Source organism: Neolamprologus multifasciatus, chromosome 3, assembly GCF_963576455.1.
Source record: "Neolamprologus multifasciatus chromosome 3, fNeoMul1.2, whole genome shotgun sequence".
NCBI classification, from domain to species: Eukaryota; Metazoa; Chordata; class Actinopteri; order Cichliformes; family Cichlidae; genus Neolamprologus; species Neolamprologus multifasciatus.
In genome coordinates, this window is record NC_140441.1 from 27,263,448 (window position 1) to 27,285,167 (window position 21,720).

Sequence of the window (21,720 nt, forward strand, 5' to 3'; positions counted from 1 at the left end):
ATTTCACTACATGTTCACTAAATGTTGTACTGTGTATGTGACAAATAAAATTTGTATTAAATGAAATTTGTATTGTATTAATGTGACGTTGACAGTATTCAATTGTTTACAAAATTTACATTTCTGTTCCTTCACTCTGAACATTCTGTCGGATTCACTACAGATAAATCTGCACCCACCTGACCCCAAAAAACCCAGGGAAGCATATGACCAGTTTCATGTGCAGTAACTCAACCAGCACGACCAGTTTTGCATATTAAAGGCATGACGAAGAGATACCTTCACGCCACTGACCCTGATTATTGCCAAACATATACACTGACTGACGTGTAAGAGTTCCACCCTCATTCTTTCTCGAAAATTCTGAAGTGGAAGTTAAGTAGCAACAATGAAGATTTGATCTGCAATTGCAAAAACCTTGAAGAACCGAATAAAACTTAAGTGGACACAGATATCAGAACTTTAGTGTCTGTGTACTTAAACACAATAAGGGAAAAGGAAACAGTGTATTTCAAAGAGCTGTGTTTATAATAAAGTTTAAAAAATTGAACAAGTCAGATTATTTATTAGTTAATAGTAAGAAAGTGCACGACAGAAGTGTTGCTGGATTTTATTAGACATCCAAAAATTCTTTTACAGTCAATACACTACACAATAAACAGAATAACATAAAGATCATATCCACAGGAAGCAACTACCCTGCTGAAAAAAAAATGAAAGGAACACTTTGAAAGCACACAGATCATATAGGCGATGGTGTCCTGATGGATCTCCTCCCAGATCTGGACCTTGATCTTAAGTCAAATCTTTTAAGTGGCCTTCTTCTCAGGAGGACACTTAAAACCCACTTTAGACAATGGAACATATACGTTTACACAAATGGCCAAGAGGAACAAACCGAGCTTTGTGCCTTGTGGCCATTTGTTGAGAGGTGCCTTGTGCCTTTGAGGCAGATCAATTTTCTTTCACTTTAAAAGTTTCAGAATTGGTTTAAACAGTCAGCAACAATATTTTGATATTTGAAAAAAAAGCCCAACCAGTTCAGTCCAAGTATGTATAAACCAGAATGCCTCTGTGACCTGTTCAATCATTCTTTCTTTCTTGTACATTTTCAGAGTTAATAAAAATATTTGGTAATTAGTCTCATTGCTGTTCGATGGAAATATACACATTAAAGATTGAAGTAGATCCTCTGTTTTTACCGCAATATCCATGTAGGTTGCATGCATTGTCAAGGAAGTGGTGCATTTAGAAACAAAACTCTCTAAAACAAAGAGGTGAAAAGACAAAATTCAGGTTTGTTTCAACGCAACACACCCTTATTCCTCGCCCCACCCTGATCACAAGAGTGATTGCAGAGTTTCACATGTAATGCTCTTGTAATGCTTGCAATTTTCTCCCCTCCCCTCTGCTTATTTAACAGTGACAGAAAGTGAACAGGTGTCACTTGTTCACCTGGAAGCCACTGGATACATCAGAAGCGGTCCACCTCCAAGCCCTACCTGAGACTAAAACTACGTAGACAAAATCTGAGGAACGATATATCTTTAATTCAATTTCTTTCATTATTTGCACTGGAAATAAGAAAACTTACAGGTAGGTAAAAACAATACATATGCAACATCATATCAGTTTTTAAATTAGTTTTTTTTTGTTCAATATCTGTTTAAGTTTGACATTCACTATCTAATAGTGTTTTGTGAAGAGTAGTAACTTATAATTGTAACAATAAATAAATTAGGATTGCAATTAGTTTTCAATAGTATTTCATTATATATATATATATATATATATATATATATATATATATATATAAGAAAGAGTATAACCTAAATAACTTTTTTAGAGTCTGGAGTACCTTTGTTGTAAACTGAAAGACTGTTAGGCTTACTTTCCAATTACAATATATTAATCATTTAAAAACATAAACAAATTTATTACTTTATTACTTTTTATTAATCTTAATGTTTCATTGCATTTATGGCACAGTTGCCAGTTTGGTTTGATTGTTTTTCTTATTTATTTGAGCAACTTTTCGTGTGATATTTGGTGGTGGGATTTATTAGTGTTTTATTTTGTGGTTTAATGTTTCGCTTTTTTGTTATTTAACTCCATACTTATATCATCTGTAGAAACAAATTATGTGTTTTCTTGCTGCACTTAATTCTAGAGCCTGTACTGTAAGTGCTACTGATTATTTTGTAAAAGTCCTCACCGTTGTTATATAAGCCAGTATTCCCTATGTTATGTTTGAATGGTATACACAGATGATGAGTTTGATTTTTAATTCCAAACCAACTCACAACTCACCTTCTGCTTGTTTAGCTTTGATGTGTACACTGATGCTTGCACTGGCCTCAGTGCTAAAGATATTGTAAAATGTGAGTCAGAGTGCACTCTGGTGGATAAATGATATGATGAAAAAACCACAGAGAGAGAGAGAGAGACAGACAGAGAGAGAGAGAGAGAGAGAGAGAGAGAGAGAGAGAGAGAGAGCAGCTGTAGTGACAGTAAATGTTATTAAATACAGTGCTGTAATAAACTTTACTTCACTTACAGTTAATAGTTACTCAATCTCTGTTATTCCCTCTGTTTTAGGCATGGACAGCAGACTAGTCCTCACTCTCCTGTTTGTGATGCTGACTGGGTGTTTCATGGGCACTTATGCTCAAAATGCTACAGCAGCACCCAACAACACAATGAGTGTAACTCCAGCAACCAGCACAAACACCACCTCCAAAAGCAGCTCCACAACACCATCCAGCAACAACTCCACCTCCAACACCAGCTCCACAACACCATCCCGCAACAACACCACTTCCAACACCAGCTCCACAACACCATCCCGCAACAACACCACTTCCAACACCAGCTCCACAACACCATCCCGCAACAACACCACTTCCAACACCAGCTCCACAACACCATCCAGCAACAACACCACTTCCAACACGACTACAGCTCCAACACCTGCCCCACTAGTGCCTGACAGCAATGTGACAACTCTTAATGTGAGTAATGTAGAAAAAATTAAAAAAATATATGTTTTAAAAATAAATTAAATTATTTGTTAATTACTATAGCAGAAGACTGACAAAAACAAGTTGCAGTTGCATTGATCAGTACCTATTAATGTATACAACTAAACCACTCTCTAACACGGATCTTATTTATCCTTGCAGACCTCTTTTACTAGAGATAATTGTGGCAAGACACAGCTGTGCGTTTCTCAGCCCTCTGGCTGCGACCCCTCCAGTGGGACATGTTTCTTCCTTGGTAGCCAAGCGCTGGGAGGTCAAAATTTTAAGTTTTCACTGGCAGGACAATCAGACGGCTACGCTGCTCTCACCCTGTCACAGAACACCACACCGGTATGTCAAATTTAATCCTTTTAGCACAGATGAAAATACAGTAAAGTTTAACAGTGAGACAGTCTAGTATTTTGTTAGTCATCATCTTTATAGAGAGGTAACATTTACAATTTCTGGTTCTTCACCACAGGGAGTCAATGACACAACCTACATCTGTGCAAATAACAACAATGTAGTCAGATACATAAGTGCTCTTCTCAACAATGGCAAGCTGAATCCCACAATGGTGAGTTCTACTAGCAGACTTTTGAAAAACACTTTAGTAATACTTTTTTTTTAGGGTTGGAGTGTGTGACAATTGCTCATTCTGCCTATCACTGCTTATGCCCTTGTGTTGCCTTCACTTACATTGAAGTTTAATAATGAAGAAATTATTATCCTAATAAAAACTAAGCTCTTCTCTTTGTGATCTGTTTTCTTCCGCAGCTTAAAGTCAACAATGTGAAGGGCAAAATCAATGGAAAGAACATCCAGTGTCAATTTGATGCCACAGTACCAGACTCTACTAGCGCCAAAGCTAAAGCAGCCACAGACAGTACAAGTTTCTCAATGTCAGTCTCCACTGGAACTTACAATGCCAGTAAGCTAACACATCAACATCACATCAATTGCACCTTTAACAGACCTCTTTTAATGATTGTTACACAGACCATCACTGACAATATATCAATATGTTGTTATGCACTTTAAACACATCAGTGATCTTTTTTCTCTGCTTGTTCTTTCAGCTTCAGGGGATCTGGGTAGCCCTGCTTTCCAAATAAGAACTAATGTGGTAGACCTGAGAAATGTTACTGCCACCGTCACCAATTTGGTTAGTTCCAACTCCACCAACACCACCACCACCACCACCACCACCAAACCCCCCACCTCTGCGGCTAATGCAATTACAATCCAGCAATCAATGATGCAAGGTAAAAGTACCAGATAAGTTTTCTTCTTTCTTTTGGTTTAATACTTACCTGAGAAAATAATATGTGCTTCAAACATGAAACACGTAGAGTATTTAATACTTGTTCTTCTGTTCTTCCTTCCTCGCCTCTAGCTTTGCTGATCACTGTGGGCATCCTGACTCTGAGCTGGCTGTAAGGAAACTGAAACCTGCCCTACATAACAGATTAAAACTTCCCTATCCAACCATGCTACTATTTTTAAACTCACAGGTTTACTATCAACAGTATGTCCCAGACTGCTATGATTAATTTTGTGGGAAAAGGTCACATTACAAATCAGAAGGACTGGTGGAGGGCAATCACTTTCGAGAAGCTTTTTTTATATTGCTTTTACATGCAGTTAGAGATTTTGTTGGAATCATTTGTAGAACTCTTTAAAACGGTGTGGTAAGATGGGGCACAACTGAATTATTAAGAGTAACCGAACACATAGTTTGAATTAAGTGAACCAGAATCACGGCTTTTACCAGTGTGTGCAATTTATGCAAATTTTGGGTAAAGGGTCTGGTACCCTTTAAAGCCCACATTTTTATTGCTAAGCAAAAACATTCAGTAAGTTTATGGTTACTTTGGTTATTAAACTGCTAAACTGTGTAAACAGAAACTGCTGGTAAACCATTGTTTGCTTTTGTCTACCCTTAGAACACCAAAAGCAAAATTAATTTGCTGATGATGACAATGATGCCAGCAAATGGCAGAGGTGCATTTAAAAAGAATTATGTTCTGATAGTATATTTCTGTTATATGTTGTTTATATGAATGCTGTTTGTTCAGCAGTACCTTAACAATGATGCCTTCAGTGGCTGATGTTCACATGTGTTGCTTGTTTTTTAGCAGGTGTTCACAAATAATGCTATATGTGGTACTACTGAAGATGCTTGTGTAATGATTTTGTATTAAATGGTTATAATTAAATATTTATCAAAAAATGATTTTGTGTGATTCTGATGGATGTTGCTAGATTTGAATTGGAACTTTTAACGTTTAGTCAATTTTGGTTATGGGTGTTTTCAAATGAAATTACTTAAAACTACAATATTTTCACTACATGCACTTTTCATGTGGTGCAGTTGTGTCTTGCCGTATATTAAAGAGTCAGCCAAATAAGTCACTGCCCAGAGCTTGTGACCATAAGGATACGAATGCTGATCAATATGAAGTGACACCTTCACTATCAAGCTCAGATCTCTCTCTACCCAAACAGAGCAGCACAGCAGCCACATCAGTGTCAGGAGCCTGAGATCCTCAACACATCCTAGAAACTTGCTCCCAACCTGGAGCAGGTGAAAACCATGACATTGAACTTGAGGATGTTAATTCTTATCCCAACACTCACCCGGGAAAACCCCCAGTGCGAGTTAGAGATCACGGTCGGATGAAGTCAGGAGAAAAACATCATCTGAAAAGTGCAGAAACGAGATCCTGAGACCACCACCTTGAATGCAACTAAAAATTCTGTCCATAAATATAGTGAACAAAATCTGTGACAAAGGGCAGCTGTGTAGTCCAACAGCAAACAAGTGCATACAAACATGTATGACATGTCAACTGATCCAACATCTCCATATTTTGATTACTTTCAGCTTGGGAAGATCCTCATCCAGATGATTATTACAGCAGTGGAGTCATTCTTCTTCAACGTGACCTAAAGAGCGTTCATTTCCACCTTGAATCCTATGTGATTTTTTAAATTTAAGACCCATGTCAAACATTTACTAAATAAATAATTCCATTTATTAAAACTGGGTGCTTTTGACTGGTGTTCGCTGAAACCACAAAACATTTGTAAAGCACTAATAAAAGTACACACAGAAAAAATTATGTGACATCACCAGGAGCAAATTTTCTAGAAAATGAAAGAATAGCAAAAAAACACAAAACCAAACCCTGTGCGAGACCTGTGGGGTCTGTTCAGGTGTTACACATGTCAGTGTGTAATTTTTTATTTCTTGCTTATTAATAACCTTGTAAACTGTGTTGGGCAATATTGCTCGAGCACATTTCTTATTACTGAGTATATTTAGAGTCCATAATGAGCTGTTTGACCAAGAGTTTTGGATACAAAGACAAACTTGGAGTGTGGAACATCAATGTGTAATGAGAAAAGGGGAACGAAACAGAGAAAAGTCTTTAACAACAATGTGGACAAAACATAAGAAAACGTATGAAAACTTCAGAAGCAAGATTTGTTTAGAAGAAGCAAATGCAATATGTGGGTGTGTTGTCCTTCATGCAAACAGCACTGAATAAAAATTTACATGTTTGTTTGCACCAGAATAAATGAGGTAGAAAGGTTTGTGATTTGTTATGCTCTGAAGAAACCACAGTGGCAGCAAAGTGACAATAGCTGTGATTATTTTCCAAAGCCATGAGTGGGAGAAATTATATTTGCATCTTCATTGGTAAGTCAATTTACAGTATCTTCAGTTACACTTGATTTAATTCATTTTAAACCTTGGAAAAACCCCTCAAAATCATTATCATATACAAAAATGATGATAATACTTTGAGTAGTAGCATAGTGTTCTTTTACTTAAATCTTGGTCTACGCAAAGTCTTGAGGCAACATTTTGGACAGAGGTGATATGAAAATATATACAAGTCTTAAAAACAACAGTGAGATACTTGAGAACTTGTTGTCAGATCTGGACTAATAGCTATTCAAGCGAGGATTAATCGGAATTATCAATCAGTGTAGCTTCAGGTGTCTTTCAGACACATTTAGACACAACATGTTTCTGGTTTTGATGATTCCTTGTTTCTATATCCACTCCGTTAATTTAATTAAGTTTTATTGCTTGTTACATCAACAGTCACTCAGCAGAGATGTTGTTGAGTATGCTGTTCCCTTTAAAATTCTCATTTTTACACAATTTCAAACACTACAGTTAAAAATGAATATGATATAAATTATATTTTATATTTTTTAAGTCAAATTCTTTACATTAACAGGGATTTCCTTCATGATGATATCTAGAGCACTGACAGGTAAACTTTTTCCTCACTTCCCTCAAAACAATCTTTAAAAAAATAGAGAATAATTCATAATATTAACTAATTTTTTTATATTAAGGTTATCTTTTCCATAACCTGGCACTGAACCAAAAGGCTATCCAGTCCTCGGTTGGTGACAGTGTGGGTATTGCTGGCAAAGCAGTTGATGGGAGAAGAGAATCAAGATATCAGTTTGGGTCCTGTACACTCACCAAGTCAGAATCTGATCCCTGGTGGAGGGTAGACCTGGTAAATGTGTATCCAATTGGTGCTGTAATAATAACCAATAGAGCTGAACTGGAAAACGGACTGGATGGTGCTGAAATCTGGATTGGAAAGTCAGCAGCGATCAATGACATTGAAAGCATGAGGTGAAACAGCTTGATGCAGACAGATAAAATACATGAGTAATCATTATTTGAGTAGCATATTGTCCCTTCTTATTTTTTTCTTCTTTTTGGCTTTCTCATACGCAGATGTGCAGTCATCTCTCATATTCCCAGTGGACAGACATACTACTTTCCATGTAGCTCCATGGAGGGACGCTACGTCACCGTGTTTCTACCAGGAAGTGAAAATGTTCTTAGCATCTGCGAGGTTGAAGTTTACTATGGTAATCACATTTCAGCCTGATGCCGATACACAAGTCTGAGGCCTTGATTGTTCAAGTTGTTGTTAATTTTCCAAATGGCCCACCTCCCAACACAAATTAATCATTCTTGTTGTTTTGTATAGTTAAAGGTCTTTGAGCCAGAATGACAGCCAAGTGTGGTCTTCAAACTTACTGCACTCTGCACCTTCTGCAACAAATATAATTAACTATTGACAATGATCTAATGTCTCTTTGGTTTTCCTTCAAGGATACCCATTACCCAATGTGGCACTCAAAGGAGAAGCTACCCAGTCATCTACACTCTCTGTTGCCACTGCGTCCAAAGCCATCGATGGCAGACGGAACTCGTTCTATAGCAATGGGTTCTGTAGCCACACGGCTGAAGACGAGACCAACCCCTGGTGGAGGGTGGACCTGCAGCGAAGCTTTACAATCACTGCTGTAAAAGTCACCAACAGAGGAGACTGCTGTGCTGAAAGACTGGATGGAGCTGAGATCAGAATAGGAAACTCACCGGAGAACAATGGAAACAATAATCCCAGGTAATTACAAGTGTTTCAATGTAAAGTGAGTTTTTAAGTATAACTGAAACAGTGATGAGCCAAACGTTTACAAGATTCATTTTGTCCACCACATGGTGAACTAACATATAATAAGTGGATTTCCCAACCTTTTAACTGCAGTGCAACAAATTTAGGATTTTTAAGATCGATATAAACATCACAGTACAGTGAGCTGCAATGTCTTTAAATTGTTGTCTTTTCTCTCCAATTGTTGGTATTTTGTCTTATGTCTTCCCTTTCTTCTTTCCTCTTTCCTCACCCCCAAACCGGTCTGGCCCATCCCCGGGTCTGATTCTGCTGAAGTTTGCGCCCCACTAAAAGAAAGTTTCCCCCTCTTACCATTGCCAAGTGCTTGCTCACAGGGGGTTACTTGATTGTTAGGGTGATCGCCCAAATACTATAGGGTGCTTTCCTTACAGTATATATAAATAAACCTTAAACGTGTTTATTTATTTAAACATGAAATTAAACGTGTATTTGCAGATTTAAAAATCTGACATTCTAAAAAATCTGATATTTTAATTTCCTTTTAAAAACACAACACACATTCCCTAACATGTCTTATGTGTAGTTATTTGCTTGTTTGTGCTCTGTTGTTGTGTTTGCACTGTTCCAAATGTGCTGAAACCTTGCGTTACAATAGACTAGAATAGATGGAATACAGTAGCCCTTCATTGTCGTTGTACATGTACAGCAGAATAAAATATAAATAGTAGACAGTAGAGATGGACCGATCCGATATTACGTATCGGTATCGGTCCGATACTGACCTAAATTACTGGATCGGATATCGGAGAGAAATAAATAATGTAATCCAATCCATTAAATATCAAAAAAGCACCTCACAAAACTTGCGACATGGCATAACTCTGCTCATAACATAGCACATCGGAGCAGTGTGGTCACGTGATAGAGCGGCTGTGTGTATTTGTAGCCTGCTAGCAAACATTTCATCTCCGAGGAAGTTATCTCAGAGAGAAGTAAAGCAAGTGTGTAAGTTCATCTCTGAATGTTTGTAAAGCATTCCGGCGTTAAGCTTAACAACCGATATATAGAGCAACTGCCTCTTCTCTCTTTCTCTCTCTCTCTCCCTCTCCTGCTGCTACTTCAATTGTGAAACTGCTTAATGATCAGCTGATCGGCTTTTCTGTCGCGAGTCCGTCTCTCTTGTTTGTTTTTGGCCCACTTTGCACCAGAAAGAGGAAACCAGCGGCTGAACAACAGCAGCACTATTAAGCTTGATAAGCTGTTGTTAGAATTTATTTAATATTACTTTCTACAGCAGGATCCTTTTCTACGCAGCTGACAGCTGGTAACTGTGCAGGGGCGGATCTAGCAAAGTTTAGCCAGGGGGGCCGATAAGGCATGAACAGGGAAAAGGGGGCACAAAGACATACTTTTCTTTCTTATTCTCATTTAAAATGTCTAGCTTTTAATAAATAATTATCTGACTCTTACACCCAAAGTTTTAATCTGATGTAAAATGTATAGAAGTCCATTACTGTATATAGTAACTGTTAAGTCTAATATACCCTAGTAAGCTATAGTACTTTTTCCTTTGGGAAAGTACCATCTGTGCAGTCTGCAATTCTGTTGAAGAAAGATGTTGAATCTATTTAATTATTCTTGAAAAATAATTTATTTCTGTGAATTTTTTTCACCCTGCATCAAATTAAAGTTGATTACACTGATTAAGCATCATGAGGAAGAGGGTGGGGGGTGGTTCCCTATTTTCTTTTGCTGGGAGTTTGCAACCCTATTAGTTACAGGGCTCGCAAAATCGCTAGCCCGACATCCCGGGGCTAGCCATTTTTCCAGTCGGGCTACCAAAATATATCTCTGCCCTGCCCGTCGGGCTATCATAGGAAGGAAAAATATATGTCAATGCTTTTGCATTCTTTCTGAAATGTAGCTGTGTAATTATGTAATTGGCATCGGTGAGCCACTGTCAATATGTGACATATTGAAATCGCGTTTGAGTTTGCGCTTGTTTTTTGCTTTCACTTTGCAATCGCACGAACTGTGTATAGAGAGCGACAGCACTGATTGGTGAGTGACGATAATTTGCGCACCAATTCCTCTGACATCGTCTTATCAGTCGTTAGCTTACTATGCAAACATGACAAGTGAAATCTCCCGCAGCAAGCTTAAACATGTGAGAGGTTGATCGCGCAGAGAATTGCTGAGCGTTATGTGAGTGCGTGTGTAAAAGCAGCAGGATATATATTTTAGTTCTGCTGAGCCAAATAAGACAGGTCAGGATGAAGAAATGACAGCCAAAGAAAAGCTTACCACAAAACGGAAAAGTTATGATAAATCAGACTATAAGGCAAAAAGAAAGTGCAGCTTTATGGTTTTATGGACAAAAGAATTTCTGTGGCTGCAATATGACGAGCTAAATAACCAGGGCTGCACAGAAGTCGTCCGCAGGTGCGCATTCGCTGTCAAAATAAAAAGAGCGCACAAGATAAGAAGTTGCAACGCGTGTTTGCGTACATAAGATTTTCTGGACTCTTAAAGATGTCGAAGAAGTTCCTTTAAGCAATTACTTTGGTGTTCCTCCACCTCCAAAGAAATGTCAGAAGGAGTCCGAACCACAAAAGAAGCTCGTATTCTCGGAAAAGTGGTTGCAGGAGGTGAGCTGGCTTCAAACAAATGATGAACGCACAGAGATGTGGTGCAGAATGTGCCGTGAAAATCCCACTCTAGCGGACAAAAACACTGCCTTTTATATGGACGCAAACGCGCGCTGCAACTTCTTATCTGGTGCGCGTCTTTTATTTTGACAGCGAATGCGCACATGCGGACCACTTATGTGCACCCATGTAAATAACATAATGTTCTGCCGGGTGTGTTGTTGGTTTTCCCTCGATTTCTGAGTTGACAAGCGCCTTTGTTACTGGGACCAGTCATTTTAAGAAAGGCCCCCCATTAGAACCCATGAGAAATGCAAGAAATGCATTATTGCTCAGTCTGCAATATCTTTCCCAGAACAAACACCAATTGCAAATAACATACTAAAAATAAACCTGAAAATCAGTTTAAAACAGGTACTATGTTGCAAGGAGTGAACTACCACTGGCACAATTTAGCAGTCTTTGCAAACTTCAAAAAGCAAATGGCCTAGATCTTGGTTCCACTTGCCTCTTACCCGTGACTTCAGTGGAAATTTCAAATTCAGGATCTGACACAGACTGATTCATGTCCTACACAGTTCTTACAAGTTCATAGAAATTTCTGTTCAATTAGAACCAAGTATTTGAGTTGATGATTGTAATTTTTAGACAATGTTGTAATTTGTTTTTCAACATTTTTTTGATTAATGTTTTGTTTCCATTACAACATTATACTTTAATGTATAATATTGTAACGGAAACAAAACAGGAAACAAAACATCAATCAAAAAATTGCTCTCTTTTTTATTCAGGCTACTTAAATTTATTTTGGGCTACCAAAAACTGAGGAGTCCCTGCCCGAAGGGCTACCAGGGATTTTGAAATTTTGCGAGCCCTGAGTTAGGTTGCTTAATATTTCTGCTAAGTCCTCTTTAAAATACCAGAATAGGGAGGATGGTGTAGGTTTAACTTTATTAGATTGATCAGTGTTGCTGATCTATGAAATATTTTGGGTGCAGTATGTTTTTTTTTTTTACATACAGGTATAACAGAATAGCTTTAGTGTTGTTGTTGTTTTTTAACTTGAGTATGAACTTATACAAAAGCAAGATATTAAAAAAACAGTTTTATTGATTAAAAAACACACTATATCGGATTCATATCGGTATCGGCAGATATCCAAATTTATGATATCGGTATCGGACATAAAAAAAGTGGTATCGTGCCATCTCTAGTAGACAGCAGAAATAAATAGCAACAGGAGAAATATATACAGTCAAGAGGGATATATACAAAACCAGATATACATAAATAGGAGACACATTAGAGAACAGTTGCAAATTGTTTGGATTAATTAATCACTAATTATGCAATGTGTAACATTCACAATAAGGTTAAAGGGTATTTCTTCACACTTGTCCTTTACTCTTTAAATTGTCATGTATTGGTTCTTATAAATGCCATAGAGATCTAAATAGCTTACATCGGTCATTAATATCAGTTCGTTGATAAGTCATCTACTTGAAACTAGCAAAGGAACCAATAAAAGCTTCTGTGATTTTTTGGGAAAACCTATGAAAACTTTCAAAAGGCTTGAAAATGCACTTTTTCCTATGTTCTCAGTTACATTCTCTTCTTGAGAAAGTAATTATGTCAACTTAATATTGCCCCCATCCATTGGTGTCAGGTGTGCTTCCATCTCACATATCAAAGCGGGTAAAACCTACACATACCGGTGTGATGGAGGCAGCATGGAGGGTCGTTTTGTGAACGTGTTTCTTCCTGGACAGAAGAAGACTCTCACCCTGTGTGAGGTGGAGGTGTATGCTGCCCCAGCAGGTAGAGCTTTAAGTGACTGGATCTGAACTATTGAAACACATCTGCTTGATACTGATTCATACTTGTTTGTTCCTTTCAACAATTTAGTGGAGCCGCTTCAAAATGTGGCCTTAAACAAAAAAACAGTGCAGTCATCAACAGAGCATGCAGGGATACCCTTTAAAGGTGTCGATGGATGCAGAACTGAATTCTGGGGTTATTCATGTTGTACACACACTGGGACACAGCAGAATCCCTGGTGGAGAGTAGACTTATTGGCTGTCTATAAAGTCACTGCTGTCACCATCATCAACAGACAAGACTGTTGTTCTGAAAGACTTCTTGGGGCACAGATCCTGATTGGAGACTCACTGGAGCAGTATGGCAACACAAATTCCAGGTGAGACACGAGACTGATAGTAGAAAGGATTCAAAGTATCCAAACACACATGTAGAGGATGATGTTAACCAGAACTTGGAGATATTAAATAAACAACTACAGGATATAAACTGAAAACACTCCCAATGTGCGACTTCTGTTATTTCCACCTGAAATATACATGTCATGCATATGACTGTAAAATAGCTGTAAAATAGCATAACTATTCGATATACAAAACCAAAGAAAGTGTCTGTAAATGTAACTGCTGGATCAGCAGCACCCAAAATCCTAGTGAAAAGGGTCTAGAGGGAAAAAGTGATGATGATGATTTCACTTTGATGTTTGTGTAACACCATCAGGTGTGGCATTCTGGAATCATTAGCGCGTACACCAACATATACATTCCAGTGTAATGAAATGGAAGGTCGCTACATCAGTGTGATCATACCAGGATCTCCGAAAGTTCTAACGCTGTGTGAAGTGGAGGTGTTTGCTTCTCTGCCTGGTAAGGCCATAAGATTTCTTTCTAGCAGATCTGTTGTGGTCATGTGTGGATATATGACTGTTGGAAAATTACTTCCAAACGTAGAAACAGCTTTAACCCTTTAGTGTTTAGTGTTTTTTCATTTTCCACTACACAGTGGACAAATTGAACTTGTTTCTGGTTTTCAGTCTTCCCTTTTTAATTGAGTGCATAATAACGATACAGTTTAACCTGTTAAATTTTTTTTAAAAAGAGTCAAACATAGAACAAATCTATTTCTCTCCAGCACCAGAAGCCGTCATTCCTTCACCGACACCTCCACCTCCTTCCAGCCCTCCTTCCAGCCCTCCTCCCACTGTGAGCCTGCAGCTTGGTGGCAGGAACGTGACGGTGGTGGGAGAGAGGCTCTGCTGGTCTGATGCTCTGATGTACTGTAGACGTTATTACTGGGACCTGCTCAGCCTTCACAGCCAACAGGAGCAAAGCGAGTTGGAGCAGCTGCTGGGCCTCGTTCCTTTCTCCCTCACAGACCACGTCTGGCTGGGACTGCGCAGGTACTGATGAAATGAGAAAATTAGTGCTTTTAACAACCAAATTAATTAGCAAGAAATAATATAAATTGGCTGATTCTGTTTTCCAGTTACATAGTGCACCTTTGCTGACAACTGTCTTAATGTCAAGTAATAAGTAATCCACAGCTTATGTAGGATTGTCAGCTCAGAGCAAAATGACCACAAAAGAGCCACCACTAAAAAAACAAACAGTGATTAACAGAAATTATTGAACATCACCAAAAGAAAAAAACAGAATTACTCAAAATGAACAGACAATCAACAAAATAAGAAGCAACCAGGAGAACATGAAATTAAGAAGATGAAGAAATGGTAGAAAGAAATGGCATAACATTAGGAACACTGACAGGTGTTCTTCATCATGGCACCTGTTAGTGGGTAGGATACCTTTTAAATATATATATTTTTATATATTTTTTTTTATATTTTGGCTTGTGTCCTAGCATCTCAGTGTTAAATACCACAACAAACCTTCAGTGAAGTAATCCAACAGCCACCAAAACTTTAATATTAAACAAGAACCAGAACCGAGATACTACCACAAGAACAAGATCTCAACATAAAACGACAGTGATATCAAAACAGGAATTGAAAACACAAACAACTACAAGTTCACTCACAGAAACACAGAATGCATCGATCCAATCTGCTCTATTACTCAGATCTAAGCTTGCTGTAAAATATTTCAAGGATTCAAGGAGCTTTATTGTCATTCGCATCACATGTTAACATGATTTGGAATGAAATTATGTACACACAGTCCCGGAGTGAAAAGAAACAAAATAATGAAGAAACAGATTTTTTTTTGTAAGTAATATATATATATATGGGGTGGCTGTAGCTCAGGTGGCAGAGCAGGTCAGCCACTAATCAGAAGGTCGGTGGTTTGATCCCAGGCTGCCTCCTGGCTGCATGCCAAATATCCTTGGGCAAGATACTAACCTCATGTTTGCCTACTGGTGGTGGTCAGAGGGCCCGGTGGTGCCAGTGTCCGGCAGCCTCGCCTCTGTCAGTGCGCCCCAGGGCAGCTGTGGCTACAATGTAGCTTGCCATCGCCTGTGTGTGAATGGGTGAATGACTGAATGTAGTGTGAAGCGCTTTGGGGTCCTTAGGGACTAGAAAAGCGCTATACAAATGCAGGCCATTTACCATTTATATATATATATAGTAATAAAAAAAAATACAATAAATAATACTTTGTGCTCTACTGTGCACCGCCATCTTTTCTACTATATATTCAATAATCATAAATATATGATTAGGAGGTGTGAGATTGATTTGAAAAAGAGCTTGTGTGTATTGTTTTGTTATGTTTTTTGTTGAGAAGTCCTATATAATTGCAATCTATTTATAATAAACTCTCTGTTTGTTGCTCTGTTTCTTTCAGCAAAGCCTTCAATATAAACCTGTTTTTAAAGCTCTAAATTTAAATAGTGTTCGGTGCTCCAATTAAATGTTTGTGTGTGTATTTTACATTTTCTGTGAAATGCGCTTCACCTATTTTGTGTAACACTAGCAATATGCTAATGTATTTTCAAATGACGGATTTGTTTCAGAGTCAGGGTCATAATTCATGTTTAAGCTCATGCAGAATAGCTAGATGCTTGATGCTCTAACCTGTTGTCTTTTCCTATGCCGTGACAATTTGAATTTTGCAAATTCAGACATTTTTTATAGATGAAGTCATGACGTCTCAGGTTGTGCGTCCTTGTATTTGTTTGGATTGAAAAAAACATTTTAACTCATTTCTGATTCATCAGATCCCTCAGAGCAGACGAGTGGTTCTGGATGTCTGGATATTCCATGCATTTCTTAAATTGGCCACAAGATTTTGTTCCTGACAGCTACTCCAGCACCTGTGGAGGCGTGGCCAGCACGGAGCACTTCCTCTGGCAGGACCAGCCCTGTGGAGAGAACCTCAACTTCATCTGCCAATCAGGTTTTACTTACACCACGTTAAAGCTTGTGTGCAATTATCGTACATTGCCTTAATTTAACTGTAACTCATGTTCTTTCAGGTGCTGACGATGCTGTGCAGAGAGTTTATTTCTCCAGCACCAAGGATCCTATAAGTCCTTAGTAAAGGAGAACAATGTACTGTCTGATGGAATGGATACAAATACATATATCTGAAACCTTTTTGCACTCCTTTAGTTCTGTAAATTATACTACAGAAAAACTATAAGACGTTTCTGCACACAATACCATGTTTGCCTTTTTTTGACTTTATGATGCACTGCATGTAGCTACTATAGCACTGATTTCTATTTAAAATGCTGCTGGCTATTTCATAACTCATGCTCATAGCAAATGTACCTATGGAAAATGTGTGAGCTTATTACCCTGTAATGTACTCCTCTGCATTTGCAGGGGTTGTGAATTCAGCCATATAAGTAACTCTACACTTTTGTGAAAGCCGTAGTGATGAAATGCAGATGACACCTGAGAAATGTAAAACTACAAATGTCATCAAAGTAATAAAAATTCATTAAAGCAACAGATACAGTTGTATGTTATGAAATTATCTGATAGAAACATTTCCAAAATATGCAGATAGTCTCTGTTCAACCAACCTTACTGTTTTGTTTAATCTTAATTATACTTGCTAAAGTTCATTCTGTTCATCTGGACGTAGTGGTTCCAGTAGGAAACATTTCATCACTCATCCAAGTGACTTCTTCAGTCTCAGTTCTTCTGTGTTGTGTGGATGGCACATTACAGGAGAGCTAACTCGACAGGCCAGGACTCCACACCTACAGGCCAGTGGACACTTTTTCAATGATGAGGATGTATCCCGGACAGGGAGGAGGCTGGTTTGAGAAGGGAGTCAAGGAGGCCATTTACGTAAAAAGGGAAAGACCATCTCTGAATCGAGGAGGGGGCCTAAGGGTACATCTTTCACCATCATACAATGCTGTGATTGCAGCCATTCTCCAACTCTCTCTGAATGGTACTCATGACCATTGAGCAATGGTCAATGATCAGCCATCAGTGCTTGCTGATGATTAGTCAGGAGAATTTTGATGATCAAGGAACTGACCTCCCAGCCCATTGTTCCTTCAGTGGGCTGGTTTCAGTCATTATGAAAATTTACTGTTTATAAGGTTGGGGAAACCTGCAGTCAGCTGAGACTGAAGAAGTCACTTGGATGAGTGACGAAATGTTTCTCCCACTGAAAACACTACGTCCAGATGAACAGAATTAACCTTTTGGGATTTAATAACTCGGGTGATTGCACATGCATCAAGACATATACTTGTTAACACAACAAAATATTTGTGTGACTTCTTTTAAGGGGGGAATTGTCCGATTCACAAGCTAAAAACAATCTGGGGATAAAGTTTATTTAAAAAGGGATAGAAAAAACAAACAAAAAACATGTTTTCAAATTGTTTGTGTATTAGTGTGAACACACATTTGTAAGTTCTCAACATTACAAATACAATGATATATATATATACATCAAAATCTTAGTTTTCAGTTGTGGATATAGCACAAAACATGCCATTAACCCTTTAAGACTGTAGTGCCATTTTTTTGGGAGCATTTCAAGTTGATATACATCAATACAACCATTATAGCCCAAAATCTAATAATATGTATGCATTAAGTGCATAGTAATTACATAACTTGCAAAAAAGTGCAATAAACTACAAAATAATTTAAAATCGTTTTTGTTTTTTTAACATATATTTCTAGTTAGAGAAATTTAAGAGGCTTATCCCTCAAAACTATAAATACAAAAAAGTTGCACAAAATAGTTTCCCACCACAGGAAACTTATTTTAAGTGTCTTCATAGTTTTATTTTTGAAATACACCAATTTTTATATACTGCAGGAAAAACGAAAATAAATATTATAGTGCAAATTTGCAAAAAAGCAGCATATGCATCAAAATAAACTATTTCCAGCAGTGCAATATGAGTCCTAAGCATCACAGAAACGACACAGAAAGTCATAAAGTCAAACATAACTTTTAAAAACACAAGTATAGGCTCATAAGGCCCTGATGGTAAAAAACTACATTTCCACAAAATGACGTCACTTCCGGGTCCGGACAGATCATGGTGGACATGCGATAGTTTGCGCTGATGGACGTAGGAAGTGTTACAAACAGCTGATCGGATCGGCAAATCGTGTTTCTGGAATATTATGTTTTTGTTGCTGCAAGTGCTTTTTATGCAGTTTTTGCAAAGCTATATGTGGAAGGAAACTGTGACCTAGGACAAGCTGATGGCATAAGATGTAAGTACAACTCCTCAGGTTTCATATGCAAAAAAAATTATTGCGCTAGCTTACGTGGTTGCAGTGCTACCGGGATTTAAAAATAGTTACGCAAAACGGAGCGTGCCCGCTCCCACCGGCTTTAAAGGGTTAATATATTACACTGAACAAAAATATAAACGCATTATATGCCATTTTTCATGAGCTGAACTTAAAGATCTGAAACATTTTCTATAGACACAAAGGACCCATTACTATCAAATATTGTTCACAAATCTGTCTAAATCTGAGTCAGTGAGAACTTCTCCTTTGCCGAGATAATCCGTCCCACCTCACAGGTGTGGCATGTCAAGCATGACAGCATGAATATTGCACATATGTGCCTTAGGCTACGTTCACAGTGCAGGTCTTAATGCTCAATTTCGATTTTTTGATCAAATCAGATTTCTTTGTCTGCTTGTTCACACTATATATAAAATGTGACAGCAAACGCGCTCTAGTGTGCCCGCATGCGCAAAAGAAGACGTCACACACAACGCGCTCTCTTCAGACCCAGAGCAAACAGTATTGTTTGACTGATGGCCCTTAATATAAAGACTTGTTTCAGACTTTATGTTTCCCAATTTTGCTTTAAGTTATAAAGTTATTTTGTTATTTATATATGGCCTAATAATTATCATTATTGCTGTTTTAGAGAGGAGCGGTGCTTCAATGGATAGTTGCAGATTTCTGTCAGAATCTGCAGATTATACAGTACAAATAAAATGTTCACGTTTCTCCAATGTTGTCTTCCCAACAGTTTCACTGACATCTACACTGGATGGCCAGGAAGTGTTCACAATGTCTTCTCGGGTGCTTCTCCGGAGCTGATAATTGGCGTCTGTCTTGTGTCAGTGACATAAAAGACAGATTTCATGTGACATGACCATTCAAACAGCATTCGCTTTCTAAAACATCAGATATGTATCGGATTCAGTACCACATACGAAAGTGACCCAGATCAGATTTGAAAATATCGGATTTGTGTTGTTCAAACTGTCATACCATGATCGGATATGTGTCGCATAGGGTCAAAAATGATGATGTGCTTTCACCTGCATTGTGAACGTAGGCCACTCTGAAATATGCAGTTTGATCACACAGCACAATGCTACAGATGTCGCAAAACCAGTCAGTATCTGGTGTGGCCACCATTTGCCTCACACAGTGCAACACATCTAATGGAGATGTGTTGTACTGTGTGAGGCAAATGGTGTGCAATGGGCATGGAGTTGATCAGGTTGTTGCTTGTGGGCTGTGGAATATTGGTCCACTCCTCTTCAATACTTGTGCAAAGTTGCTGAATATTGGCAGGAACTGGAACACACTGACATATACGCCGAGCCGAGCGTCCCAAACATGCTCAATGGGTGACATGTCTGGTGAGTATGCTGGCAATGCAACATTGGGATGTTTTCAGCTTCCAAGGAATTGTGTACAGATCCTTGCAATATGGGGCCGTGCATTATCATGCTGTAACATGAGGTTATGGTCATGGATAAATGACACAGCAATGGTCCTCAAGATCTCAATACGGTATCTCTGTGCATTCAAAATGCCAACAACAAAATGCACTCGTGTTCATTGTCCATAACCCCACCGCCACCATGGGCCACTCAATCCACAATGTTGACGTCAGCAAACTGCTCACCTACACGACGCCACACAAGCTGTCTGCCATCTTCCCTGAACAGTAAAAACATCTATCAACAGAGCACCTCTCCAACATGCCAGACACCATCAAATGTGAGCATTTGCCCACTCAAGTTGGTTACAGTGACGAACTGTAGTCAGGTCCAGACCCCGATGAGGATGACAAGCATGCAGATGAGCTTCCCTGAGACGGTTTCTGACAGTTTTTGCAGAAATCTTTTGGTTGTGCAAACCGATTGTTGCTGCAGCTGTCTGGGTGGCTGGTCTCCACCTGATCGACCTTCCTGTAGGTGAACATGCTGATGTGGAGGTCCTGGGCTGGTGTGGTTACATGTGGTCTGCGATTGTGAGGCTGGTTGGATGTACTGCCAAATTCTCTGAAATGCCTTTGAAGACGGCTTGTGTCAGAGAAATGAACATTCATTTCATGGGCAATAGTTCTGGTAGACATTCGTGCAGTCAGCATGCCAATAATAATAATAATAATGGATTGCATTTATATAGAGCTTTTCTAGGCACCCAAAGCGCTTTACAATTCCACTATTCATTCACTCTCACATTCACACACAATTGCACTCTCCCTCAAAAGCTGCAACATCTGTAGCATTGTGCTGTGTGATCAAACTGCATATTTTCGAGTGGCCTTTTATTGTGGGCTGTCTAAGGTACACCTGTGCAATATTCATGCTGTCTAATCAGCACCTTGATGTGCCACACCTGTGAGGTGGGATGGATTATCTCAGCAAACGAGAAGTTCTCACTAACACAGATTTAAACAGATTTGTGAACAGTATTTGATAGTAATGGGTCCTTTGTCGCTTGTGATGCTACTTAATGTTCACATCACTAATGTCTATGTCATTTCTGAGAAAACAAAACTCTTTCACAGATTTCAGATTCACAGATTTTTTTCCTTATTTTATTTTATTTTTTTTTTGCCTGTCCTGTTTGGCTCTTTTGCCATCAGAATTATTGTCTAAATGCGAAGAATGATGCCCAACTGATTTACTTTACCAAATACACCATCCCAGCTTTGCCGTAATGGTCCATTTGATTCACCTTTTATTGTTTATTTTATTTTCACTTGCTGAATACGGGACAGACTTGACTGGGGGAAAGAAGGGGAGAAAGAAAGAGGGAAAGAAAAACAGCTGAGAAGAGGGACGGGGGAGAAGGGCAAAAAACAAAAACCAACAGAATAAGCAGAAAAAAAAATACATATATCGATCACCTGGATCACCTGTTGAGAAAGAAAAAAGAAAACAAGCAGAAGAAAATGAGAGTAATAGAATAAACAACATCACAATGATATATGGGAATATGACAGTAAATACTAAATATTAAACATTATTGTGCAGCACGTAAGATCGACAGCACACAGTGTGCTTTGAGGTAGGAGCCAAAAAGGGTGTAGTTTTGTGTGTGTGATCACACTTGTG

General features: G+C 38.4%; 2 protein-coding genes and 1 pseudogene across 4 annotated transcripts; all 3 read left to right on the top strand.

The window, feature by feature from the left end:
* Nucleotides 1-1,424: 1,424 nt before the first annotated feature.
* LOC146522374 (uncharacterized) lies at nucleotides 1,425-5,256 on the top strand. Of its 3 annotated transcripts, none has more exons than XM_085141043.1 (8): nucleotides 1,426-1,596; nucleotides 2,599-2,734; nucleotides 2,777-3,011; nucleotides 3,183-3,371; nucleotides 3,502-3,597; nucleotides 3,798-3,951; nucleotides 4,100-4,285; nucleotides 4,417-5,256. In XM_085141043.1, exons 2-8 carry the CDS (start codon nucleotides 2,601-2,603, stop codon nucleotides 4,458-4,460), a joined length of 1,038 nt encoding a protein of 345 aa, XP_084997169.1. In that variant the 5' UTR covers nucleotides 1,426-1,596; nucleotides 2,599-2,600; the 3' UTR covers nucleotides 4,461-5,256. The 3 variants fall into 3 exon arrangements, with proteins under 3 accessions (XP_084997164.1, XP_084997169.1, XP_084997177.1); XM_085141051.1 differs by having other exon boundaries at nucleotides 1,427-1,596; nucleotides 2,903-3,011; XM_085141038.1 differs by having other exon boundaries at nucleotides 1,425-1,596; nucleotides 2,599-3,011.
* A 2,331-nt stretch (nucleotides 5,257-7,587) lies between these two features.
* LOC146522375 (uncharacterized) lies at nucleotides 7,588-16,807 on the top strand. The gene is made up of 9 exons (XM_085140954.1): nucleotides 7,588-7,689; nucleotides 7,795-7,931; nucleotides 8,179-8,473; nucleotides 12,797-12,948; nucleotides 13,036-13,327; nucleotides 13,669-13,814; nucleotides 14,080-14,347; nucleotides 16,126-16,304; nucleotides 16,384-16,807. The coding sequence occupies exons 1-9, from the start codon at nucleotides 7,685-7,687 to the stop codon at nucleotides 16,443-16,445; spliced, it is 1,536 nt and encodes a 511-aa protein (XP_084997080.1). The 5' UTR covers nucleotides 7,588-7,684; the 3' UTR covers nucleotides 16,446-16,807.
* A 2,259-nt stretch (nucleotides 16,808-19,066) lies between these two features.
* LOC146522376 (uncharacterized) lies at nucleotides 19,067-21,273 on the top strand (annotated as a pseudogene).
* Nucleotides 21,274-21,720: the final 447 nt, after the last annotated feature.